This window comes from Sebastes fasciatus, chromosome 9, assembly GCF_043250625.1.
Source record: "Sebastes fasciatus isolate fSebFas1 chromosome 9, fSebFas1.pri, whole genome shotgun sequence".
Classification (NCBI taxonomy): Eukaryota; Metazoa; Chordata; class Actinopteri; order Perciformes; family Sebastidae; genus Sebastes; species Sebastes fasciatus.
Window position 1 is genome coordinate 22,271,428 of NC_133803.1, and position 27,620 is coordinate 22,299,047.

At 40.4% G+C, this 27,620-nt stretch overlaps 1 protein-coding gene and 1 long non-coding RNA gene across 3 annotated transcripts in view; both read right to left on the minus strand.

Annotated features, from left to right (window-relative positions):
• The window catches only part of wdr11 (WD repeat domain 11), a 65,585-nt gene that overhangs the window by 25,037 nt on the left and 12,928 nt on the right, over nt 1-27,620 (minus strand). For both annotated transcript variants that reach the window (XM_074646667.1, XM_074646666.1), the window contains exons 7-13: nt 27,454-27,556; nt 26,487-26,685; nt 25,324-25,424; nt 21,178-21,354; nt 10,342-10,426; nt 5,797-5,903; nt 1,715-1,790 (exon numbers count right to left, since the gene is read on the minus strand). In XM_074646667.1, the coding sequence (XP_074502768.1) occupies nt 1,715-1,790; nt 5,797-5,903; nt 10,342-10,426; nt 21,178-21,354; nt 25,324-25,424; nt 26,487-26,685; nt 27,454-27,556 (848 nt within the window). The remainder of the gene's footprint in view (nt 1-1,714; nt 1,791-5,796; nt 5,904-10,341; nt 10,427-21,177; nt 21,355-25,323; nt 25,425-26,486; nt 26,686-27,453; nt 27,557-27,620) is intronic.
• LOC141774224 (uncharacterized) lies at nt 18,457-20,559 on the minus strand. Its single transcript, XR_012595282.1, has 3 exons — nt 20,432-20,559; nt 19,844-19,906; nt 18,457-19,011 (listed from the first exon to the last, which is right to left on the minus strand). It is a non-coding gene; the product is annotated as an uncharacterized LOC141774224 (long non-coding RNA).

The following is a 27,620-nucleotide window of genomic DNA, read 5'->3' on the forward strand; positions in this document are numbered from 1 at the left end:
TCTCCCTGTAACTACAACCCCCCCGGCCTGTGCTATTATAAGATTGTGATCTATGGCAGCCTGGTTCAAATAAAAAAGATAATCTAGATAAAAAAAAAAAAAAGATATGATGCAGTGTCCAGTAATAACAGATTTTTTCACCTCCTTTTACCCCATGATATGGTGTGTAGAGTGTGTAGAGTGTGTAGAGTCAGACAGTAGTACATCATATATTTTATTTTACTGCTTTTAAAGCGAGTCTGTGCAACTTTTGCTGAATAGCAGTCACAAGTGACAGTTTATAGAATAATACTAAAAGCTGTTCAGCATTTAGCTACAATGCTAAGCTATTGTAACAGTAGGTAAGTCAGCAAACTGACGCAGTAATGTACGTTACACAGCAATATTTACCTTAACTTTGCCATTAATAGCTAATATTAGTTTATACCAGACCACACAAGAGCAAGTAAGGATGTTGCAGCAAATCCCCTGAGTGTCTTGAATTGAGCAGCAGTGCATTTTATCACTTATAAAATCAACTTTTCATATGTATATGGGTAGTGAATTATCGGCAGTCATTAAACATATAGAATATTTTATTGGCCATGACTTTGTATACTGCTGACCTTTGTGTTCATTGCCTCCAGAGCAGCCTACTCTTTTCACTCTAGAGGAAAGTTGAGCAACAGATGCAGTAGTTAACTAATGTAGGCAGAATAATCAGAGGTGTCCCTTTCCACTATAATACATTATACACTTAATAATATTCTTAATGTATACCAGGGCTGCTACTAATTATTATTTTCATTATCGATTAATATGGCAATTATTTTCTTGCTTAATTGATTAATCGCTTGGTCTATAAATGTCAGAAAATAGTGAAAAATGTCCATCTCATTTTGTCAAAGTCCATGGTGAAGCCTTTAAACATATTGTTTTGTCAGTCCAAAACCCAAAGATATTCAGTTTAATATGATATAAAACAGAGAAAAGTGAGTAACCTCCATATTTGAGAGGCTGAAAACAGTATTTTCTGACATTTTTGCATGAAAAATTCCTTTAACGATTATTCAATTATTAAAATAGTTTACATAGAACAGATTAGTCGACTTATCGTTGCAGCTCTAATGTTCACACAAGGCTCGGACTCTCAAAGGTTGCTTGACATTGTTAAAATACGGTGCGCTTGAAAAGAAATCAGAATTTACTGCCGAACACGTCGAGAGGAACTGAGTATACAAAAGACAGCGGCCGCCTGATAACCTTGTTTCATTTCTCCGAAAATGTGCGATGGCTGTAAATGCATGCTCTTTTATTTCTCAATTTCTTTTCATATCAAAGTCCCATTAAAAGATGCAGCGATGATGAATGCTTGAATAAAAATTGAAGATCCAAAACACTGCACAAATGTGAGTTGGTGAAGGTTTTTGTGTGCAAAAAATATATAAACAGCGCAATCAATGGTAGATCTGCTCTTTTCAGGTCTTTCTGCAGACCTGCATTGAGATTTAAATCTGGTTATTATAACACCTCAGTAAAAACAAGGAAGAACAATGCACCATTTAAAATATGTAATTATATGTTCAGAGACAGAAGGAGATAGAGAGAGAGAAAGGTGAGACGGCTCCAGACAGGTCAGGTGAAGGTGTGTGTGGGTGTAAATTGTTTACATATAAATGTACAGATTGTGTTTTTAAGTGCGTGCATCTCAGTTAAAAGCATTAAAAAAACTCACTTGAGATGGGACACTTTAATCATCTCAATGGGCGGCTCATCGTTTCCTCGCTCGCCTCTGAATGCAAAGCATCGGCCTGGAAAACACCACAGACAGAGAGACAGAGTGAGCGGGTGAAGGAGAGGAGGTTATGATGGCAGGCTGAAGACGGTATCTTTCCTTACACCTGTGAGGAGACTGATTGATCTCATTTCACTTCAGTGCCAGGGCGTCCTGGTTTCATCTCTTTCGCAAGAGCGGGGAGAGCAAACTGCCGACAACTTATTCTCACCGCCTGCTGTAATCCCCGCTTTTCATTCGCCAATGAGGCAGACATTATGCAGAGCATTAAGGTGCCCCTTTAAACAAAACAAGAATACCCTTCAGCTGCATCTTATCACATTTGCCTAAGGAAGTGCTGATATGATTTCGCTGAGGACACTAAGGAAGGGGGCCTGTTTAAAATGCACAAGTGACAGAGCTGCCTGTGGTGATTTGGGCGAGGAGGGGGTTGACCTCCAACAGTTATGTTGAGAGGGGACAGGATAGCTAAGCATATGGTGTCGAGAAAACTTGGACGACCTGTGGTGCTCTAGAGGCTAATGCAGCCCTCATCATCATTTCCTCTTTTGTTTCCACAGAGTGTCAATTATCTCACTCTTCAGACCACCAGCCTGCAGGCTCTAATCACGTGTGTCAAATATGCATTCAGAGAAAAACACACACGTGTCGAGAGGTCCTGCATACAGCAATAAAGACACAAATGGGGTCACATTTTAAAAGGAAGAAGGTATGCTTTCTAGCGAACACGACAACGTTCAGGCTCTTCCCTTACTGTGGATGATTACTGGAAAGACGTCTCAAAGTGCTGAAGACACCTGCCATGATCGTGCATGTATAAATTATATTATAATTATAATATGTAATTATCATCTGTACACATCATGAATATTTATAACGTTTGTGAGGCAATGCAAAGTGAGTTTCCCCAGTTACTGCAACATACAGAGTATCCTTTCATAGATAAAGAACATGTCCATTCAGAACAGCTCCTTTCAGTGCTGCAGAGACCAGGTATCGTTGAGTAAGACGAGCGAGGCAGATGATTTACCATCCTAGAGTCTCAATTCTTATCAGAAAATGCTCCAGCTGTAAAGGGCACAATGTGTCTGCCTTAGCGGATTAGACTTACAGGTGAAGTGCAGTACAGAATCTTTAAGTACAGAATCTACTTTGGCGCTGTTCTATTTGAGGACTTGTTTATGCAAAAATATGCTCACTTTCCCCTGAATAAATTAGACGAACAAGCATAAGCTCAAGCTCAAGCTCAAGACTGTGCAAATCTGCCTGCAGTCTTACTGAAGCTGGTCTAGGATGTCCAGATGTTGCAGTAATTTAAACGCTGGATGGTACAACTGTCATTTGTACATCTCACGTTAAAACATTATATCAAAAATACTATAAGAACATCTGCAACTCAAATAAGAAGGCTGAAAAACTCAAAAATGATTTCCTCTGTGAAAAATCACAATGTATTTTTAAATGTAGTAGAAGTTGCAACCTGTAAATAAGTCATCTTTGGAGTTCTTGAAAGACATATTTTTCAGTTTGAATGGAGCTTAGTGATATTGATCTTTTCCTTCTAACTCATAGTACGACGGCAAAAAAGCTTATTTCCCAAAATGCTGTGAAGAAGCAAACATACACATGCGCGTGCATCAGTGATGTGATACATGACACTGAGATCCCCACAGCCTATGTGCACTATCAGCAGCAACTTTTGCAGTCAAGGACACCTTGGAGGATCTCAGTCACTTTAACTTATTCAAAACAAAAACAATTAAGTATATGTGTTTTGGAAAGGGTGTGAGCCTGTAACCAAAGCTAATGTCGTGGACTGTTAACTTTGACGACTCTGGTGCTTTAGAGAGAGTCATTAAAGAAGTGACTTCCCCTCTCCATTGTTCTGAATGAACTGGGGATAAAGACTCTGTGACCCAACCTTTATAGTGGCCATCTTTTTTTGTGTGCCCAAGCAAACTTCTCAAGCCAAACACACTGGGCCCTATTTAAACGATCTACAGCGCATGGTATAAAGTGCATGACGCAAGTGCATTTAGGGAGTGTCCAACTCCACTTTTGCTAGTTAACCGGCGCATAAACTGGGCACAAAGTAAGGCGCAAGGGGCAAAGGGGTTGTATTTAGGCTCTAAATTAATCGTCATCTCCATTTCCCTTTAAAAGTCAGGTGCACCTGCACATTGGCGCATTGCTATTTAAAAGGGTGATTTGGCAAACTGGAGAAGCGAGCGGTTTTCTGCTGAGGAAACATCTGTTGCGCAAAAGTGAAAGTGCGGGAGCAGATGTATGTGGTCGTTGGCCGGTGGACTCTCTGCCTCCGCCTTTTCCCAATCCCCTGTCCTATTAACAAATCCATTTGACTGCATATAAGCAAATGTACCAATAACCTATTTAACCGGTTCAGACGGCATGGGGGAGCTAAATATGATAAACATGTATTAACAAATAATGAAAACTGTATTGCTTGCCGATGCAACACACGGGGGGCTCGGACCGGCTGAATGGAATCCTCTGGAGATCCATTACGCACAGGCTTTCAGCCAGGCACTGCCGGAAAGGCGGTGCGTAACGAGTGGATCCATCGGCCTCAAAACGCTGCCGTTTAGTGGGGGGGGGGGAGGGAGCGCAAAGAGCGCTGAGAGTGTGCTGCAGGTTGAGCAATACAGCCCGCCTGAGAGGCTTACTTCATTATACTGGTCACCTGCCACCTGCATTTTGTGTTCTCCTTTGCATAAAAAACAAGTTCTCGCACCGACACTGTATTTAACTGAGGTGTGTGTGTAATCTGAATAATGCGCCCTTTAAATAGCAGGAAATTACTGTGCCAGACTTTAGACCAGGTTTTTGTTGGTCAATGGCGTAATCGTTTTCTGCTGCCTCAAGATAGCAATGTGCCAACAACGCGCCTGACCACACCTCATTTTAAGACCAACACGCCCATGGGCGCACAGATAGGCGCAAGTGCTACTTACACAACATGGGAGCAGGGCATGAAAATGACAACTGCGTCGGTCTGAAGCTAGCAATGACAGTTGTGTGCCACTTTGAGCCGGGTGTAAAATAGGGCCCCTTAAGTTTAAAATATATGAAGCAGACACACATGACAAAAACAGGAAATATTTGTGAAAGTGATAAAAGTGTTCATCAATTATTTGTATCCAAGATTGTAGATCTATTTATTATCATACATTTAAACTAAAAGAAAATATTTTTGTCCATTGAAACCTTTAAAGGGACTGTTTGAAACTTTCAGAAATGCTTGTTAACAGCGACACCTGTGGCTGTTAAGTCAACGAAAGTCAGCGTCAGGCTCGCGCTTGCTCGCTCTAAATAGACATGAACGAGCATCGCTCAAAACAGTGAGGCGACACACGTCAGCTAAAACCACAATATCACTCTATATTTCACCTGCTTGGCTGTAATGTTAGCTGGCCAGACGAAGGTCTCTCCATTAATCACTGCTGCATATGCGAGCGCGCATGGGATCCCGACCCGGTAGATTTATACGTGTAAAAAGTTACAAACAGTCCCTTTAACCATCTCTTCCTGACCACTCATTACTTCACCGTCAGGTAACTTTCCAATTCTCTTTCCCTTTCCACCCCTGGAGGAGGTCCAAACACACAACGGTCACTGCTGCTGCAGTAATTCTAAAGACCCGACACTGGCAGGGATATAAGTCGCTCTGCAGGAACTCATGATAGGATCTCATTTTCAGAGCTAGGCATCCCTCGGTGGTACCCTAACACTGTGTAGTTTGGATCTAATCTGGAGGAGTGTGTAAGTATCCCCTGGAGGAGAACAAGAAGAGTCTCTTAAAGGACCATATAGACACAGAAAAACAAATAAAAAGAGAGGGAGAGACTGAAGTGTCTATTTTCTTTGTTGTTGAGGCTGCAGGAACCCTGAGCAAAACAGAAACCTCAAGAACAAAAGACAATATAAAAGTGCTGGTTGGTAGCCTTAGGTACAGGTGATAATATGTGTGTGTATGTGTATGTGTGTGTGTGAGAGGCTCTCACCAGTAGGCAGGTCAACATGCTGCAGTTCATTTCGCACCAGGCCCATGTTGTTGGGAGCAGAAGTGGCAAAAGATAGGAAACTGGTAAGACTCACCCATTCAATCCCCCTGCGGAATAAGCAGACACACACACACAGGTTTTAGTTAAATGAATAATATTGCTATCTAATACTCACAGTGTACCTGTCAAATATTCCTCCTCTACATCCTAGCAAGCAGAGAAGTAAATGAGACACCTAAAACTTCTACAAAATCCACTTGTAAAAAATGCACAGGAAATCAAGCCGGCTAGTGTGAGATATGAATATTTTTGAGAAGTGGGCCCAGCTCAGGGAGCACAAACTCCACAGTAATGAGATGGTAAATAGCCACATGATTAATTAGTCGATTTCCCCACTAAATGTAAATGAGATGCTAAGCAGCGAGGACTCGTTTGGCATGGCTGTGCTAGGGCAAGGGTTGCTGGGCTCATTTCCATAAAGCACCTCTGCTCTCTCCACCACAGAAAATCCACAGCTTTGATCCTAATGCTGTACGTTACAGCACTGGAAATAACAGCAGTGCTCTACTAGAGCCAATACAGGAAGATGGACAATCTAATGGAGGTGTGTTCAAGAGAAAGCCCTGATCTGATGTGAATGTTTGGTTGAATGGTTTCATGTATGATTGTGTTACTAATTACATTTATTTTGTCCCTTTTGTGCTCCACTGTGGACATTTAAAAAAACAAAACACAAGGGTTGTTAAATATATGCAGTGTGTGAGCACAAGGTACGGTTACAACCGTTGAGTGTCAGGACTGTAGAGAAAATTCACAGTGACAAACCCACACCAGAAAAAAACATCGCCTAATCACTCACTTTAATCCACACACACATAAGCACAGGCAGAGGTAGCTGCATATATTTCAAGAAACGTATGTGTTGCACGGCTCATTAAAGTTTGTTGGAGTTCTTGCATTTGTGGATTCCAACTTCTCTCATTAAAGAGAGCCTGGCTTTGCTTGAACGGATGGTGCTTGCTCCCAATCAATCTCTTAACAGCATTAATTGATTCAATCTCGTGCTTAATTAAACCTGGTGAAATAGTTTTGCTGCTCATTAGAGAATACTAACTAATGAAGCGAGGGCTGCTCTTTGTTGATGTTTGGCTGTTGCATCTTGGGGGCGCTCAGAAAGTGGTGCGGCGTTCAGAGTTTGACTCTTTTCAGTGTGTCCCGCCCTGCAGACCATAATTAACCAATACATTGTGCACAAGCACAGCGGGACAAAAGGAGTTTAATATCTTTATAGCAAAACCACATCGGAACAACGCTAGAGCACATCACTACAACCTAATTTAATTCACAATTCTTGAATGGACCAGTTTTGCCCAAATTAGAATAAATAGACTAACTTGATATTCATTTTGCTAAATGAGCAAAATACTGAATGGTGTTCTTATATAAAGTGATGTTGAGTAAAAGCTATGAGTAACCAATCACAAAGTTCTGAAAACCAAATTAATCCATAATTGTAGAAGACAAGAACCAAATTAAATTAACTGGTGGCTTTTTTAATATCTTTTTCTGAGCACATATATAGTCATATATAGCCACAGGAGACTGAATACCATGTACAGTCCCTTGAATTTCTCAGTTGTCACTATTGTAACACTTTTTGTGATCCTGGAGAATAAAGATATTCTTCTCACAATCACGGACAGGAATATAGACTGTATAAAACTGGACGTAATCACTGTGACGTCATCTATTGGTGCGTTGGAAGCCTCGAGTTCGGCATTTTCTTGTTTTTTTAGCAACCAGAAGTGACATAAGAGGGTTGGGCTAAGTACAACTGAATGCTGAATAATACATTTTTAGGCGACCAAAATGTTATAATTAACTTTCATGAACTGAAAACATGGACAACTCCCAGACCGGACAACGCCGTGATAGCAATCTGTTAATCACAAGGTAGCCACGCCCTAAAGCAGACCCTGCTTTATGGTCTATTTGACTCTAAATGGAACCATAATTTACTAAATGAACATCATGCTATATTGAAGAAGACTAGAAACTAGCAATTGCGACCATAAACTCATGTTTACTGAGGTCATTTTCTCATAGACTTCTATATAGTCAGACTTCTTTTTGCAAACAGAGGAGTCGCCCCCTGCTGGCTATTAGAAAGAATGCAAGTTTAAGGCACTTCTGCACTGACTTTACTTCTCAGACACGGAGGTAGCCCACTGGTCAGGATAACAAGAGAAACAAATACTTAAATAGGAATAGTGGACTTAGCATGTATCTTTCTAATAGCTTCATTCTGAGAGATAGAGTTTCCTAACTAAATAGCTCTTAATTGAGTTAGTAGTCACGTCATCTGCTCCTAGAAACGACCATCAACAACTGTTCAATATGTTACTGCCACTCCTGTTTTTAATTTCTCTTTTTAAATGCTTACTTATGAACAGCAAAAGAAAGCTTCCTAATACAGAATTTTGCTTTTCCCTGAACGGCCCCCTTTGATGTGTTACTGACAGGTTCATTAATTAGCTACTTAGACTTGAGGGAATGGTGTAGTGCTCCGAGGTTAAAGGAAAATTACAGGAGAGAAACATTTGGCTCCATTTCCACCATAAAAAAAAAAAATCAAGTAATTTATTCCAAGTCACAATGGAAATTATATTAATATGCAGCATGCATTTCACCCAATCAATACACCTTACTCCCAGCAGACATTTAGAATCGTCGTAGCAGGAAAAACACAGGTGTAACTAATAACATTAATGATGTCTCTGTACTGCTTACGTGTTCCGGTGAGCCAGCATGCACAATACCAGAGTCCTGCATTAATGTTATTAGTTACACGAGTCAAAAGGTCTTCTGTGAGAAAAGGTGTATAGAGTATAAACAGGACTTGGTAAACAAGATCTAAAAGTTCTGTTGTTGTCCTTTTGTGGAGGTCAGTAACAACTTTTCACAGCAGCCATTTAGACGTGTCATTGCAGGGGTAATGGGTCACAGGTGTAATTACTAACATTAATTATGGCACTGTTCCATTTAGGTGTGCTAGGGCTCTGGTATTGTGCATGCTGGCTCACAGGAATGGCTGTGACACTAAACAGAACGGGAATATAATTAATTTCACCAATTACACCGGTGTTTACCCTGCTATGACATGTTCAATTGGCTGCAGTGATAAGGGCGTATTGTGAATTGGCAGTGATAGTTTATTTGTTACCGACAAATACAACACTACATTTACTCACTTGGGTCCCGATCAGACTGAGTGCATTTTAGCGGGCCTAATGTTTTCAATGAGCATTTTGCATGCAGCTTTTTAGTGCAGTATTTGAGATTTGCGATTAAGTTGTTTTCATAAATGTACACTGTAAACTACTTTTAACTATTAGGTGGTGTACAGTTCATGGTTTGTGTTAAGCTAAGGTTAGCATTCATTCATTGGTTGCCTAGCAACAATTAAAAAAAGACGCAGCAAACATAAAAAAACGCTTTGTCTGACCGGGCAACAAACAGTTAGTGCGGTGCGCCTAACATTTTCCGCCTGCAAAACACACTCTGTGTGATCAGGGCCTGTGTTACATCAGCAGCTTTGGGTACTGTAGATATGCAGCATTGGACATCACTAATTTCAACACGACGTCTTCTTCTCACTACCCCAAATAAACACAAACACACACAGAGTGTAAAATATAGGCCTTGTAATGCCATTTACTGGGATGTTGTGATGAATTGATTTGCATGGTACTCAAAGCTGGTACCATTTTTCAAGTGCATCTAAGCTCCCTCTGCGTTCACCCACACTTCAGGAAACAAACTCACCATTCAGTTACTTGTTGGGATAAACATCCCAAGGCATCTCTGCAGTATTTTCGTCAGCTCCTTGAGACTGTGTAGCTTTCTTTTTTTTTTATATATGCTCTGGCTTGTTTACATAGTTTGTGGTGCCAGGATTTTTCAGTTACTTTCACCACTGAACATCGTAGGTAACCACATTGTCACTTAGCAACATGACGCATTTCTATTTGTGGCCTTCATGATTTCATTTGTATATAATAGCAACGCTACTACCATCTTGGTGTTTCTATGAAAATAAGCTAAACTAAAAATGTGATTTTGATATTGTTTTGTAAAAATCAAGATCATGCAGACATTATCTTTAACCACTGTGTTTGTTGGAATTCTTTTCATTTTGTTCTTGTGGTTGTCGTCTTTATTCCTTCGAGTCAAGACAACCATACTCAGCCGATGTTCAGATAAAAAGCCGGCTATGGAACACAAGAGCTGACAAAGCACTCTAATTATGTGATTGCCAATTGCCTCCGCCAACTCTAATGAGCCTGAAAACAATCAACACAAAATCAATCTGCCTCGAGCTGATTGACTGGCCACTGGGGTTCATCTAACGTGTCATTTTACAGATATTTCATCTAAAGTGCATGAGCTCATGCTGTTGCACGTTCACCAGTGTGAACTGAACCGCTGACCATGGGAATGTTCTGCCTGGTCGCACATTTAACTACACAGAAACAACAATCTTACCTGACTTCACAAGAGTGGACACTGAGTTCTTTGTGGAGAAGACCACTGGTCAGGTTATAGACCAGTACAGACCCATTACTGGTGCCTGAGAAGAAGAAGAAACAGAGACAAAGAGGAGAGCATAAGAAATATGAGACAGACTGACACAGAGAGACAAGAGGTCACAAGGCATACAGTTACTTAACTTAGCAACATCTACCCTCCAGCAGGATCAGAGAGACACCCCATGTGTTCCCTGTCACTGCAGTAGGTGTGTGTTGAGACAGCCCATCAAACCCTGTGTCACTCAGCTCACAGCCTGAGAACATTTCACTGTTTCATCTGCCGCCGGGAAAACATCACACCAGCTCCATTCCTCCACAAACCTGATTAAATACTGCAGGTGACATTTGACACTTTGATCAGAAACTCTGAGGAGGTTTGACTAAGTGATGATGACAGAAAATCAACCCAAAATCTACTTAAAAGTTATTTTAGGTAGTTAAGATGCTGCAAGTTAAAATTAACTCCAAAATCAACTTACAACCTTTTTCAGCATATGTAGGGAAAGTTTCAAATTCAGAGTTGAAATTGATTGAAAATTCATTTTTGTGCCTTGCTCAAGAGTATCTTGATAGTGATCAGTGATAGTGATAGTGAAGCATCTTCTGGGGATTTGAACAAATTATGTCACATTTTAGCTTGCGTTTTGCTTATTAATGGACATTTTTTATGTGCATTTGTATCATAAGTATTATGCACTGATTTGTATTGGTGATTATTTCTAAGATATCTTTTTTATATTTTAATAAAGCGAGTAATAAAAGCCTTTGTCTACACATTCAGCTTTAAACCATAAAACCTATTTACATTATGGAAATTTCCCTTAGATGATTACAAAAGCTTTTTCATGGTTTTATAGAATGCCATGGGCTAATTTACATTAGAGGGGGAAACAAAAAGCACAAAACAATTGAGGTTATGACCTAAGCAAGAAAGCTGAAAGAAGCAGCAATTAAAATAATTACTCAATTCTGGAGGATTGCAAAAAAAAAACAGCTGTTCTGCAGCAGATGTGAAAGCAAATCAAAAGGCTATTTTCATGATGCTTTGAAAGTGTTTAACAAGATTTGGGGGATTTATTTTTTGTATGTTTGTGGTGAACACAGGCAGGTGCAGGAGCACATTTATTTCTATAATTATCCAGTGGGAGTGTGATTGGACCTAGGCTGACCCAGTCCTTCTGCAAAGAACTCAGTCTGTACTGAGCGTCAGCGAGACGACCACATGCTGACACAACATCTGGAGGTGGTGATAGGCAGTGCCGCATAGGCATCTGTGTGTGTGTGCGTGTGTGTCTTCCCATCCTGCCCCCTGTGCAGCTGATAGATGTCAGGCATACAGGAAGTGGGTGGGTGGAGATAAACATAGATACTTCTGTCCCTGAGTTGCCTCACAGCCAACATTTGCTTACTTTAATCAAGATGATCCAAAAGATGCTGCCCCTCCATACGGTCTGGTGAGGTGAGAGATGAAAATCGTTGATAGTTTGATTCTGGGACGGATATGACAGCAAATAGAAAATGGCCTCTGGCTAGTGTCAAAGCATTTTTGCGGTTTTAAACTAGCAAAACTGGTTTGGTAATAAATCAAGTTCTAAAAAACTGCATTTCAGTTAACACAGCTTAGTGTAAAGACTGGAAACAAGGGGAAACAGCTAGCCTGGCTCTGTCCAAAGGTAACAAAACCTGCCTACCTACGAAGTTCACAAATTAACATGATCAGGAACATATCTTGTTTGTTTAATCTGTATCAAAAACGTGAGTGTAAAAACTTAAAGTTGTGGTTTCACAAGGGGTTTTGTGCTGCACTTTTCCTTGGCAGTGACTCCCGTGTTTGTGCTTGTTGTCTGGCAAAGTCACCGTAATGACAACACTGAAGGAAGTCACTGCTACCTGCCAAGAAATGTATTAGTGAGCATACCTTTGGATAGAGCAAGACTTGCTGTTCCCCCCGTTTACAGTCTTTATACTAAGCTAAGCTATCCGACTGCTGGCTGTAAGTTCATATTGACCTTACAGAAATGAGAGTAGGATTGATCTTCATATCTAACTTTTGACAAGAAAGCGAGTATGTGTATTTCCAAAAAGGTCAAACTAGTCCTTTAAGCTTGGCCAATGTTAACAACACATTTTAGCATACATGCTTTAAACTGGATCATGGCTAACCACACTATAGTAAAAGTTCATATCAGCTTCATAATAATGATCAAATGATTTGATCTTTGTCAAAATGATAGAAATGTTTTTGTTGCATTTTGTGCATTAAAATGAAATTTGATACCAATCCTAAATGTTTCAGCACCAAGCACAGCCGATTAGAGAGCTGGACTATCCTCAGTTAACAAACTTTACAAATAAAGTATGTGGTGGCAGAGGATAATGTGTACTCTGGAAGCTTTGAATAGACTCCTTTGTGGACTACAAACCTATTGATATGATATTCCCTTTGACAGGCCACTGGAGCTGAGAATGAGTGTCAGTCCATCTGAGAATTGTGTTGCTTTTTGAGGTGCATGCCTCAGTAGCTGACTTCATAACAGTATTTGACTTCTTATCAGGTGTTGAATTTTCACATTTTGCAATTGATGCATTTATGTTTTTCCTGTGTTAATACTTTATTCCACTCTTTATGCTATTTCATTTTGCAGATCCACACAATGCAGCAAAGAGTAGCTGTCGGGCGAGCACGGATTAATAAATTAGGCATGCCACCCTCAGATGATTAGGAATGGATGTCGGATCGTCGGTGTTTGTGTACATGTCACTGAAAAGGAAGGCTCTGGGCCTTGCAACTACCTCTAATGGAGCTGTCAGGTCTCACAAAGATTACAGCCTTTTAGACAGGAGACCAGACAGAGTTGCTTCTGGGTAGCTAGGTTGGTTGCACAGCTTCTGTAACCTTCCCTTTGGAGGCAAGGAGCACGAAAGACTGAGAGGGGGAGAGTGAGAGACGGAAATAGAGAAAACGGAGACGGGAAACCCTGCCTTCTGTCTAACTGTAATGAAACGGTGGCTGGCAATTTCAACCCCCAGTGCTTTCACACCATCAGCAGTGAGCTCATCTCAAGCTTTATTTGCACCTAGTGGAAGGTGTAAAAACTCAGTTTCCCTTCGCTGTTCCTCTGACTGGTGTCGCATCACTGAGACTCAGTGAGTCCCACTTTTAACTCAACTACACATTAGGGAGAAACCTCATGCGGACTGGAACAGAGGCTGGAAGAAAGAGGCTGAGCTGTATCTGCCGAGCACTCATCTATGGATCGCTCTGGATTTAATGATCAGGTGTATTCTCTGGCTCTTGGTAAACAAGAGAGGTGACAGATGCCAACGCCTGCCAGAACACCTGTCACAGTACCAGCCTTGGCATTATTACTGAGGAAGTGACAATTGCAATTGTAAACCAGGAATGTATTCAATTTATAAAGCATGGCAGTGAGACTAAGTATTAGACTCCAAATGTGGCAATTTCTAATGTTATTGTAACTTCTACCGTGTTGCAATAGTATATACAGACGTAGGCAAAGTTGTTGGTACCCTTCCGTTAAAGAGAGAAAAACCCACAATGGTCACTGAAATAACTTGAAACTGACAAAAGTAATAATAAATAAAAATTTACTGAAAATGAACAAATGAAAATCAGACATTGTTTTTGAATTGTGGTTCAACAGAATCATTTTAAAAAACAAACTAATGAAACTGACCTGGACAAAAAATGATGGTAGCCCTAGAAAAGATGTAAAATAATGTGACCATAGGGACATGTTAAACTAAGGTGTGTCCTGTAAATAGCATCACAGGTATCTTCAAACTTGTAATCAGTCAGTCTGCCTATTTAAAGGGTGAAAAGTAGTCACTGTGCTGTTTGGTATCATGGTGTGTACCACACTGAACATGGACCACAGAAAGCTAAGGAGAGAGTTGTCTCAGGAGATTAGAAAGAACATTATAGACCTTCATGTTAAAGGTAAAGGCTATAAGACCATCTCCAAGCAGCTTGATGTTCCTGTGACTACAGCTGCACATATTATTCAGAAGTTTAAGGTCCATGGGACTGTAGCCAACCTCCCTGGACGTGGCCGCAAGAGGAAAATTGATGACATATTGAAGAGACGGATAATACGAATGGTAACCAAAGAGCCCAGAACAACTTCCAAAGAGATTAGAGGTGAACTCCAAGGTCAAGGTACATCAGTGTCAGATCGCACCATCCGTCACTGTTTGAGCCAAAGTGGACTTAATGGAAGACAACCGAGGAGGACACCAAATCATAAAAAAGCGAGACTGGAATTTTCCAAAATGCATATTGACAAGCCACAAAGCTTCTGGGAGAATGTCCTTTGGACAGATGAGACAAAACTGGAGCTTTTTGGCAAGTCACATCAGCTCTATGTTCACAGACGAAGAGATGAAGCATCCAAAGAAAAGAACACTGTACCTAATGTGAAACATGGAGGAGGCTCGGTTATGTTATGGGGCTGCTTTGTTGCATCTGGCACAGGGTGTCTTGAATCTGTGCAGGGTGCAATGAAATCTCAAGACTATCAAGGCATTCTGGAGCGAAATGTGCTGCCCAGTGTCAGAAAGCTTGGTCTCAGTTGCAGGTCATGGGTCCTCAAACAGGATAATGACCCAAAACACAGCTAAAAACACCCAAGAATGGCTAAGAACAAAACATTGGACTATTCTGAAGTGGCCTTCTATGAGCCCTGATCTAAATCCTATTGAACATCTGTGGAAGGAGCTGAAACATGCAGTCTGGAGAAGGCACCCTTCAAACCTGAGACAGCTGGAGCAGTTTGCTCACGAGGAGTGGGCCAACATACCTGTCGACAGGTGCAGAAGTCTCATTGAGAGTTACAGAAATCACTTGATTGCAGTGATTGCCTCAAAAGGTTGTGCAACAAAATATTAAGTTAAGGGTACCATCATTTTTGTCTAGGCCAGTTTCATTAGTTTGTTTTTTTAAATGATTCTGCTGAACCATAATTCAAAAACAATATCTGATTTTCATTAGTTAATTTTCAGTGAATTTTTATTTATTATTACTTTTGTCAGTTTCAAGTTATTTCAGTGACCATTGTTGGTTTTTCTTTCTTTAACGGAAGGGTACCAACGATTTTGCCTACGTCTGTATATCATTCCACAAGAAATTGGCTAGAAATGAAATATACTCGCCTCAAGATACCATTTTAATTAAACATACTTACATCGCCTCCACCTTTCAGCAGAGATGTGCCCTCCATCTAAATCCCCAATGTAATTATCCAGTCCCCTAAACTTACTATTCACGAGCCAGCTCACAGGAAGTGGAGCAAAAGGCAAAATTCAATAACGCAGCTAGAGACTGTTTAACTACTTGACTCAAGTTGACTATGGGGACCTGACAAACGATGTGCATAGAAAACTCAATCGCCATGTTCTAGTTTTAGATTCAGAACGCCACTGGGAACCAGCTGTGCCAAGACAACCCCGCACCATCTGCGGCGTGATGGGCTCCTACTGCCCTCTGCTCCAAAATTCATTCACTGATTGGGGAAAAAAAAATAAAATCTGTGATTGAAAAGTGTTTTTGAAAGAATGGTGGTACTTGTTTTTTGTAGGTAGAGATGCCACTTCAACAAAAACTCATCTGAGGAAAACCCATAACAGATGGAGAACAGCAGTGGTCATCCTTTTAGGCCTTTTAGAACTTAACTTAACCTCAGAGATGTCGGTGTCCTCACCAATGTGGACGTGATGCACATATCAAAGTGACAAAGAGACCCAGTGCAAATGGGTGGAAGATGTGTATGGTTGAAGGTGTTATTATTCATCTGCTCGTCTGTGGGAGGCAATGTATCTTTGAGGTATGATTAATTTATGTGGGCTATGTCAGGGGACTGAACGTAACCTATTTTTCAGCTTGACAACTAAACTGAAGGTTTGCTGCGTTGGGAAGAGAACAGCAGTACGCCTGCGTTCGTCTTAAATGAAATCTGGTGCCCAGGCAACAGTGGGCGCACACAGATATACACACACATAAAGCGACAGAAAAGACAAAAACAGACACATTACAAACACGCTTCTGCTCTTAATTTCCCATTCAAATTGAGACTTTTATAATATTATGCATCATTACTGTGGAGAAGATAGGGTAGCTTTTGAAGAAAATGGCTATGCTGATCTAAAAAAAATAAATCAAAACTCTCACTGCCTCTCTCTCTCGTCTAGCAGCCGTCGTTGGGGAGTAATAACAGAGGCTGATATTTCTGATTAAGTCTCTACATTTTGCATCATTGGAGACCGCAGAGTCAGACTTGATTGACTGCCACTTACTCACTTTCCTGTCTCAAAGAGTTGATTCACAGCAGTGATTTGTATATTCAGACATAATGATGTGTGCTTTTCATTCGATGTGCCAAGAGAGTTCAACAAAAGTGTCAGTAAGTTTAAGAGCAATTTGCAACTCCGTACATGTTTTATGGCAACCTAAACAGCTTAAATTAATTGGACTACAAACAATATTAAAAGACACCATCTAAAGGCAAAATTTAAATTAAAACCTACATGGAGTAATACTGGAGACTTGGAAAAGATTTATTCACTTTGACGGGTCCCTTAGGCAGAGCATACGGATGAATATATTAGATAACTGTGTCGCTGTCCTGAGGTAAAGGCCTGCCTTCATATCAGTAGCTGTTAATTTCCTGTTTCGTGATGAACCAATGATTAACGTCTTGCTCTGCTGCTATTCATTTCCAGTGCTTATTATGTCGTATTTTTCAGACCCAAACCACAGATGCACATTGATAAAGGGCCTGGACATGCAAGCGATTAAAAATATGTAACTGCAGCTGCACAATCATCCAGCCCTGTGCCCTCCAAAGTACTCCTCACTCGCTGGATGTTTTGTGCCCTCATCACTGGGCAGCAACATTTCATAAATCAAACCAGACAAGCTTTTTATTCTCAACCCCCAAATCTGTGGTTGTTACAGAGATGGCATGAGGAATGACAACCACTGAGACAGAGTACATGCTACAAACAAACAAACAAACAAACAGATAATTCACAACCATGACAGATATATAGAAATATATCCCACATTCAGAACCAGATCTGGCCACAGACACATACACCACCAAAAACACGCAAAGTATTGGTGTAGAGCTTTCATAAATGGTAAATGGACTTGCATTTATATAGCGCTTTTCTAGTCTTCCAACCACTCAAAGCGCTTTACACTACATGTCAGTATTCACCCATTCACACACACATTCATACACTGATGGCAGAGGCTACTAAGGTGCCAACTTTGCCCATCAGGATCTAATCTAAATACTCATTCACACACCGATGGCTATGCCTTCGGGAGCAATTTGGGGTTAAGTGTCTTGCTCAAGGACACATCGACATGTGACCCGGAGCAGCCGGGGATCGAACCACCAACCTTCTACCCTCTGAGCCACAGCCGCCCATACAGAATAACTATACATGCTTCATCTATTCAAATATTACATATATAAGTATTATATTTTTTGTTAGTGGGAAGAAGTGAGCAAGTTCATTTACTAAAGTGCTGTACAGTTAATACGTGTGGAGACGTCCCTATATAATATAATATAATATAAAATATAAGCGCACCTAAAGTAACTTAAGATAGCGTTTAATAAAAAAAGTTTGCTAAATAATGCTGAGTTAACGTTATTGTTCCAAATCCCAAGACATGACATCAGCTTTATTGTTTACGATATCAGACATATATTGTAAATTTCAATATTACGTTAGACAGGAAGATCTATAAGCTAACATTAGCTTTGATCGAGGATTAGCTACCAATAACTAACGCTAGCCAGCTCTTATCTGATGACTTACGGAAGCAAATGTTTTGTAAAGATGTAACTTAAATTGTAATGTCGATGATGTGAAAATGTGGAAGGAAAATGTGTTATGAGAGTATGACTTTTTAAATGCCATATCAACAGACAGACCGACCAGTGATCCATGAACTGGAAGCAGTAATGTAACGTTACTGAAGCGTTTATAATATATATAAATATATATATAAATATAAATATATAAGTTGCATGCATATGAAGATTATTGAGACAGTTTCATGACAACTTTCATAATCCACACGTCATCTTTTAACAGCCAATTGTTTAATACAATTCAAATATACTTTCTAAACTGTGTTAGTGCACTGATGATGCTTTTCTCCAGTGTGGATACGCTGATGAGCCTTGTAAGAGCACAAGTGCATGAAACCCCTCCCACACTCGTCACAGATGTAAGGGCTTTCTTCAATGTGAACACGCTGATGAATCTTCAAGATCACGTAGCGACAGAAACGTTTCCCACACTGGTCACAGATGTAAGGCTTTTCACCAGCGTGCATACGCTCAAGAATCTTCGAGATCAGTAAGTGACAGCAACGTTTCCCACACTGGTCAAAGACGTAAGGCTTTTCACCAGCGTGCATACGCTCATGAATCTTCGAGATCAGGAAGTGACAGCAACCTTTCCCACACTGGTCACAGCGGTGTTGTCTCCCTAGAGTGCAGGTAGGCTGATGTTGATCCAGCTGTCCTCCATTAATACGCTCCTCACCCTCATCATGAGGTCTATCTGGGTTTTTGCAGATCTGTTTCTATAAAGCAAAAAGACAAATGGATGAGACAGTCACAAGCGTGTAAAACAATATTAAATGGTAAACCCCTTCCTGATTCCACAGGAAGGGGTTTCCTAATACAAGTAAGAATTGGACATGTCAAAAGTGAAAAATTGAGGGGGTTTCTATTGTCAAGTCTTCTATTTTCTATACAATGAAACCTGAAAATGCATTCTGGTTCTTATACCATAAAGCCTAATCACACTGAAGGATCCAAGGATTCCTCAGGGTTTTGTTGTCTGGCCTAAACTTTATAAATTTGCAGCTTTTCTGAGTGTTATGCAGTTTGCCACTATTTTTTACAATTTATTTGCCTTTGATATTTCTACCACTAATGGAGAAAAAATGTGTCTAAGGGTGATGCCTGAATAAAGGACAAGTTATTATACAAAGGCTCAGCTGTGCTTTGAGCTGAAAATTAGATTTTCATTTTAATGATGCTGTTATAATGTGAGCAGTGGGAGGTCATCCCTGTAAGTAGGTAGTAACTGGTAGTTTGTGCAAATAGCTAGCCAGGAAGCTCAAAGTAGTTGAGGGACTTCTTTGGCCCAATATCAGCCTGTCAGATAGTGGTTCCTCCCAAACAGGAGCTGGTTACATCAGCAGTTTAGTTATAAGTTAAGTAATTAATAAGTGAATATTTATGTATAACTAAATACAAAAAATCAACAGGTTGCTGCCATAGACTGTATACAAGAAGTGAAAAAATGTACACCACCTCAAAATAAAAAAAAAACTTCAGATGTTTCCTAGCAACTGATTTACACATTACTACTGACTGAGGAGTGGCTTAAATATTAAAGTAACTTACCTTTGCCGATGAAGTTATTTTGCTGCTCATGTTACTCTTCTTTTCTACCATATATTCCTCCATCTGCAACAATAACAGCACCTATGATAAGACTTATTGTCCAAACACATGAATAAATAAACATATCTTTTATTTTGAAAAATTAATTCTTTACAAAATAATTACTACTAAGTAGCCATAAGAAAGATATGTTATAATGTTAATCCAGTTAGAGGCAATTTTAAATAACTGCAGCTTAAAAATGAACAAACTTTATTTTTAAAATATTAATGTGAACAATAAAATAATTTAAGTGTGGCTATTCCAGTCTATACTTGTGAAGAGAAAGGGCCTTCACTTCACAACAGGACCAATTAGCTATTTACAGAACGAATAAACTTATCAGTTGAGTCTACTAAATACCAAACTAAGTTTTATAGTGTAATGACTGACCAAACTTACAGTAAACTTATGGTTTGTTCCTGAGTTCTCTATCTATTTAGCCAAACACTGTTTGTCAGGATTTAAGTTTTCGTGAAGAATCCTCCTCTGAACTATAGACCATTAAATAAAAAATGAAACAGCTGAAGAAATCTTGTTTTTTCTTACCGTTAATGTGTGAATGAAGATTAATCAACCCTTGCAGGTTAATGGACGTCTTCACGAACATCAGAGTCAGAGAGGTTTGACAGATGCACTGATGGTTTCCATGGTAACCAAAGCTGAATCCAATTCAAAAGGTTGCAATTCCAAAAGTGTATGCATGGTCACACATGTGCGAATGCAGGTGAGCGACCGTCGCCTGCCGAGACGATAGTCGCCTGAAAGTTCACCCAAGTTGAACTCCGCAAGAATCTGAAGATGAATTTGCTTCGCAACCGGAAAGCGAATGAATTTTTTTCCTGCAATCTGTTCAGTATTTTTAGATATAATAGTCATTAATCTAAATGAGCCACACACTGCATTCATGAAACATTTACTAATGTTCAGTAAAACTATTTGTTGTCACTGTTGCAGAGAAAAGTAACACAAATATAAAAGCAGTTCATTTCTCCATGAACTGCAGCACTGATGCAACTGGTTCTACTCTGAAACAGCAACAAAGCATGATGAAACAAAACAACACACAGAAAACTACATTTAAAAGCAGACCTTGATCCGGACTTTGAGAAGCCCCGATGTGACACGCTCTTACCATTCGTTATATTTCAGAATACTCTGCAGTACTTTCTCTGTGGGAGTGTAGAAGATCTTCTGTTTGGGAAGAGAACCCTGCCAGTGGTAGTGCCTTGCTATTCAGTGAGTTTTGTAGTGTTGTGCATGTGCATGTGTGTCAGTGGTGCATTATAACGTACCTGTAGCCAGCAGGGGTTGGTAGTGGTTGATGTTTTTGGTGGTAAGAGGTGGACACATGCGGAGGGCGAATGGTGGCAGCGGCAGACCAGACAGCAGGCCAGTCAGCAGGAACTTCAACTGAACCTCTTGCTGGTTGGATGATAGAGGTAGAGCCTCACCAGCTATCAAGGTCTGGCCTGGAGATATAACCACAACATTTGCTACTTAATTAATGAAGCAATTTATTAATATTAAACACAGTAAATCTAGCATGGGATTGAAGCTCCAATTAGGATTGTCCTATTAGATTGTTTGACCCTGATCCAAGTCCTTTAATGTGTATGTGTTGATACAACTGTGACCAATATAATATTTAGGCATACACAAAATTAGTCAAGCTGATCCAATTTAAATGATAAGTCTGGCAGCTGAAAAAGTCTGCATTAAGCAAACGTGACTTTACGTTAATGGCTCTTTAATACAGTATGTTGTATAATATCTGTGGAGTAGTTTCGGTCTGTAAAGGTTTGGACAGGATTTAGACAGCTACTCTGAAGCACCCATCCATACCGTGGATATCTCATTAAAACTGCAACAGTTTATTTGTCTGTGACAGTACGTGGTTCACATGTTTGCAAAAATGTGCATTAGGAATACTTTACACCATTTCAACAGAGCGCAATCAGACATTTTTGAGAGCTGGCAGGCATACCTGGAGCACTATGTGTTACAAACACAAAGATGTCAGACAAAATCAAACACGAGCAAATGAAGCAAAACTACCAAACTACAGTATCAACTGAATCCACCCGACGTACCGACAGCAACTACATCAATTATTGATAAGTCGCTCCTGCTACGGCTCCAGATGAGGCTGTATATATTAGGGATGTGACGATGAGGAAATTTAATAAACATGTGACAACACCGTTGTTACCGATTACACCGGACATTTTACAAGAAAAGATGACGGTCAATATCTGTAGCGTGATTACTTTGATCTTTAACGTCAGCTGTATGAATTACAAATAATACTAAACAAAGAAACCACACTGGCGTTTTTTTCCAAGTTTGAGAAACAAAAGTAGCCAACTTATGAGCACTCAAATTAAATAACCATTCCATTTTGTCGTCATCCGAGCACCAAAACATTTCGGGATTTTGAAGAGACATTTCATTTAAAATAGAAGTTCTTAACTCTTCATAGTGCGGACAATACAAAAGAAAATGTGATTCATTTTCAAATTCTCCTAACTCGCATACTTCGCACAACCTGTTGGATGTTTTAAAATCTACCGACTTCAAGGGCCAGAGGAAGGATTCCTGTTCTTGACTATGCAACTCTTGACTCCTTGATAAGTTTGCTATAAGATTCAGTGCCATAATTGTGCTTGATTTGAATATATCTTCGTAACTTTGGTTTTAACAATATATCTTTCAACCAATTTTCTTCAAACCTTCTTATTGATCCTGTATTGTGACGTATTAAGCAAACGATTCCACAGTCTTATCATTTCACATTATCACATAATTGAACCAGGAATTCAACCCAGTCATTATTATATGCTTTAAATACTTATGTTATGCTTCTAATACCGGGCAGTCATAAAATGTAACAGTTTCAGCATAAATATAAGCCCCAGGTCCTTTAATAGTTTAAAAAACTTTTCAAAGATTTTTTACTGAGGCAAGGATTTGATGGCAATGCTTTTCCCCATCCAGACAGTTAATGACTACATTTTATTCGTTGTAAATGGGCAATCATCTCCTTTTGTGTATTTGCTGCAGAGCTATAGGGCACCTCTGATGGTGCAAATGCCTTGAAGTTATAATTGGTACTGATCGAGAAATCCATTTGGTTTTCATTTCATGCACCATAATAGCCTTCTTTACATTGGGAATTTAATGTCTCTCTAAATGAGCGTCCATCGCTGCTTGAAGATATAATAAAATTAGATGAGGGCATAATTCCAAACAAACCAATACATCAATAAAAAAAAAAAAAAAACATACATACATCAGAGTGCCATGTGCAGCAAATGAAAATATGCAAATAGTTTTCTAGCGATGATCAGTTTGCCCTACTGGTGTCAGCCTATCAGCATCAAATTTTAACAACGAGCTTGCTTTTCATAAAATGTTAGCAAACTGCCGGCCAGTGACGTTCCCTCATAACAAGAGCTTTAGTCAGCAACTGTTAGACAGAGATATTCCTCCAGGCAGTAGCTGGCTCCAATCTGTGTGTGTGTGTGTGTGTGTGTGTGTGTGTGTGTGTGTGTGTGTGTGTGTGAGGGGTGAGACGGCTTTAACTACTACTGCTGCTGCACCTCCCAAAGGACCTTGGCTCACTGGCAGTTTGACTCTCATTGAACACAACTGACAAATGTAAAAAAAAAAGAACAAAAGAAAAAGAATCCTGCATCTCATTACTATTTTATACCTACATTCATCTTTTGACAGGCACCTCTGTTCTAAATCAACAGGGAGGAGAGAGAGAGAGAGAGAGATGGAAACACATCATAAGCAAAAGGATGAGATGGTAAACAGATAAAAGTGAAAGAGAGGAAGGGCCAAGCACCCATGGGACTCTTTATGCAGAGCCGCTCAGACGGGGGAAGAACGCTGGCCTGTGTAGTGCGCAGAGGAGAAACCAGCAGCCACACAATAAAGCATAAAGGGATCGGGTGCCCCGAGGCACTACACAACAACCCGAGGTACAATAAAAGATATAAGAGGGCCTGGTGCACACTCACACATACTGTACATGTACACAGACTCACACACAGATATGTCTCCTTCTTTCTTTTTAGTTTTCACATTTTCTTTCAAAAATGAAAGCCATCCTTCTATGGAGGATGAAGAAAGAAGAAGGGATATACTGCGGATAGAAAAATGAATACACCCTCTTGAACAATTTTCAGATTATGTTGAATTAAAATATAATAAATCTCTTTATTTTTCTTACTAATCTAAACTCAATACTTAGCCATTTCAAAGTGAAAAACAAAATATAAATATTTCCTAACATGAATTAAAAATAAAGAATTGCAATAACCTGAAGAGGTCTGCAAAAACACTGAAAATGGGTCGGAGGTAAGGCCAAAGCTAACATGGAGCGGCTCGCAAAGAAACAAGGTGGATGTTCTGCAGTGGCCAAGTCACAGCCCTGACCTTAGTCCCAAAGAAAAGCTGTGGAATGACGAAGGTCGTTGTCCATCAGCGGAAACCAACAAACCTCTCGAACAGTTCTACAAGGAACAAATCCAGGTCGGCCAACCTTGTGCAGAGCTACCCAAAAAATTAAGAATTTTCAGTTTTGTTTATTTAATGCACTATTTCATATGGTTGTATACTTTGAGTAAGGGCAAAAAAAAGTTCCTCTATAATGCATGAAATGTACAGACAGCGATACAACAAGACATAAAAACTTTGAAGGTGTATTCATTTTCTACCCAATATATGGGACATTTTGCCTTGGAACCACCAAACATGGTGACATTGTAGACCCCAACCACAGACTGTATATAAAAAGTGGAAGTAGTCACCGTGACGTCACCCATTGGTTTGTGGAAGCCTCGAGTACAGTATTGTCGCCGTCTTGGTCTTTTTGCAACCAGAAGTGACACGAGAGGGTGGAGCTAAGTACAACCGAACGCTGAATAAGACATTTTTAGGAGACCAAAATGTTACAATTAACTTCAATGAACTGAAAATGCACTGTAAAAGGGTTAAAGATCTAAGACGAAAACACGGACAACTCCCAGACCGGACAACGCCGTGGTAACGATTTTTTCAATCAGAAGGTAGCCACGCCCTAAAGCATACCCTGCTTTATGGTCTATTTGACTCTAAATGGAACCATAATTTACTAAATGAACATCATGCTGTATTGAAGAAGACTTGAAACTAGTGATTGAGACCATAAACTCATGTTTACAATGTTTACTGAGGTAATAAATCAAGTGAGAAGTAGGCTCATTTTCTCATAGACTTCTATACAATCAGACTTCTTTTTGCAACCAGAGGAGTCGCCCCCTGCTGGCTATTAGAAAGAATGCACGTTTAAGGCACCTCCTCATTGGCTTCATTTCTCAGACCCCTGAGGTGCCCAAAGTACCCCAACATGTCAGGTGCTTGCTAGATGACAGTGATGTGTGCAGTCGTACCGATCATGCTGTTGAGAGACAGATCCTGAATCCTTTTCTGGTTTGGACCCAGCGGAGATCCACAGAAGGACACGGGTGTGTAGAGCGGCGAAAGCCCAGAACTGACAAAGAGGGGGACAGAGATTATTAATTAAATACATTTTGAAAGCATGGCTCACAGCCGTTATTGAAACCAAGTGAAGTGGAGAGTGATAAATTAATATTGCTTGTGCGAGTGATGAATGTGATCCGCCTTTTAATAAATGACTGAACCAGAGGGAGACGGCAGCATTCACAGAGGATGACATGTCTACTGATTCATTGTATTGATTAGATGCTGCTCAATAAAAAGAAGAGATGATTGCTGGAAAAAATATTTTTCATGACTGCTGTAAACGGTGATTGAGCTTATACGCTCAGGGCTTGACCTATAATTGAGCAGGTACAGCAGAGTGAGATGTTCCACGCTGAATAACTCTTTTTAATTTATCTCTACATGCTTGGCACAACGTGACGCCAGCACCTCACAAAGAGAATGTAACAGGAGTTATAAATCATGTCAGCATATCAAACCTGGGCTAAGCCATCTTTACAGGACTTGTCTGGGAACACCGAGTACAAGAATGTTGAAACAATCACGAGGAAGCGTCAGATTATCAATGTAGTGTAGTGCGAGAGACAACCATCATTTCAATAGTCCTGAAATAGAAAGCCCATCTGTCTGAAACTTCAGAGCAAATCAATTCAAACAAGACTAATAAGATAATTCATCACACAAAGTGGCAAAAAAGCAAAAGCATGCCATCCCTCATCCCAAGATTCCTCGTTTGCCCAAAATAAATTCAGGTTTCTGCTGCTCACAGGCAGACAAACCTCTCCGTGCCTCACACAGGAAGCCAACTTCAGAGAGAAATACAAAACTGTCTCCTCGACAGCAGCAAGGGAGTGCTCCATCAAAGGGAAGCAGGGCTCATCAATGATAGCTAAACTCTGTGCACCCCCTACCTGCGCTAGTCACTGAACACTAAATTTAGGTCAGAGGATTATGACATTTAAAGTCAGTTTAAGTCACTTTACAAAGTATTCAAACTTTAAACCATTACCATTCCCTGCTATTTCAGCCTTCACCTAAAAAAGGGAATGTAGCTTTGCAGAATTATCTGTGTGTGTGTGTGTGTGTGTACCTAGGATTGACGACAGTTTTGCCGGTGTGGGCTTTGAGCTCCCACAGCATGGCTCTCCCGTCGCTGACCATTAGTGCGGCGTTGTTTTCGTTGACGGGGCAGATAACCATGCGATATGGCCGGACTGTTTTGGTGACTCGGATGGCATCGCACTGAGAACGCAGGTCGTACATGAGCTCGTAGACATTCTGGTCGGGGTCTGAGGGAAGAAAGTAGAGACACAGAAGGAGATAAGAGTGGTAAAAAGGTGGGGAGAGACAGTATGAGAGGATGGGGGGAGTGGAAAAGAAAGAAATATTGCGGGAGATAAAAGTAAATGACGTTAAAATTGGTGGGAAGGGGATAGAAATAAGAAATATAAAGGAGAAAACGTGGAGGAAGACATTGATTAGATGTTAATAATCAAAGGGAATAGAAGCAGAAAGAAGAGGGGAAGTAGATAGGAGCGGGAGAAAGTGTGATTGAGACACCGGCGAAGACCATTTTTGAGTAAGTGTGAGAGGAAAGAAGAGGAGCAGAGTAGAGAGATATGAGGAAGGATTTAAGGAGATAAGAAAAGAAGACAGGAAATCAGCGAATAAGCGACTCACAAAAGGAGATGGTGGAAAGAAAGAAAAATGAGTAGCATGAAAGAGATAGCAAGGAGAGTAAGTGAGGGAGAGAGAGAGATTCAGCAACAGTTGAGTCTCATTGACCTATAACACTAAGCCCCAGATAAATGAGACAGTGAGAGGCTAAATGCCCACTGGAGCATAGAGACAGGCTGCAGGCTCTGACTGCACTGCAGTTTGGCTGAATAGATGATGGGGATATCACAGGAGGGAGAGTACTTTGTGAGTCAGTACAGTGCAGCGTGTACAGTGCAGCGTGTGCAGTGTGTGTGTGTGTGTGTGTGTGTGTGTGTGTGTGTGTGTGTGTGTGTGTGTGTGTGTGTGGATGTGCACGTCTCTGTGAAGAGGTTTCATACCTGCAGCCTCATCTGGAGCGGTAGTGGAGCGACACACTCGGAGGGTGATACAGCCGTTCTCATGGAGACAGTAGAGGGCGTCCCGCTGAGCACAAGGGATCACCTGAACACAGAGAGAGTCGGGGAGACAGGTGACGATGTGTTCATGATCAAGTTTGCCAACTGTC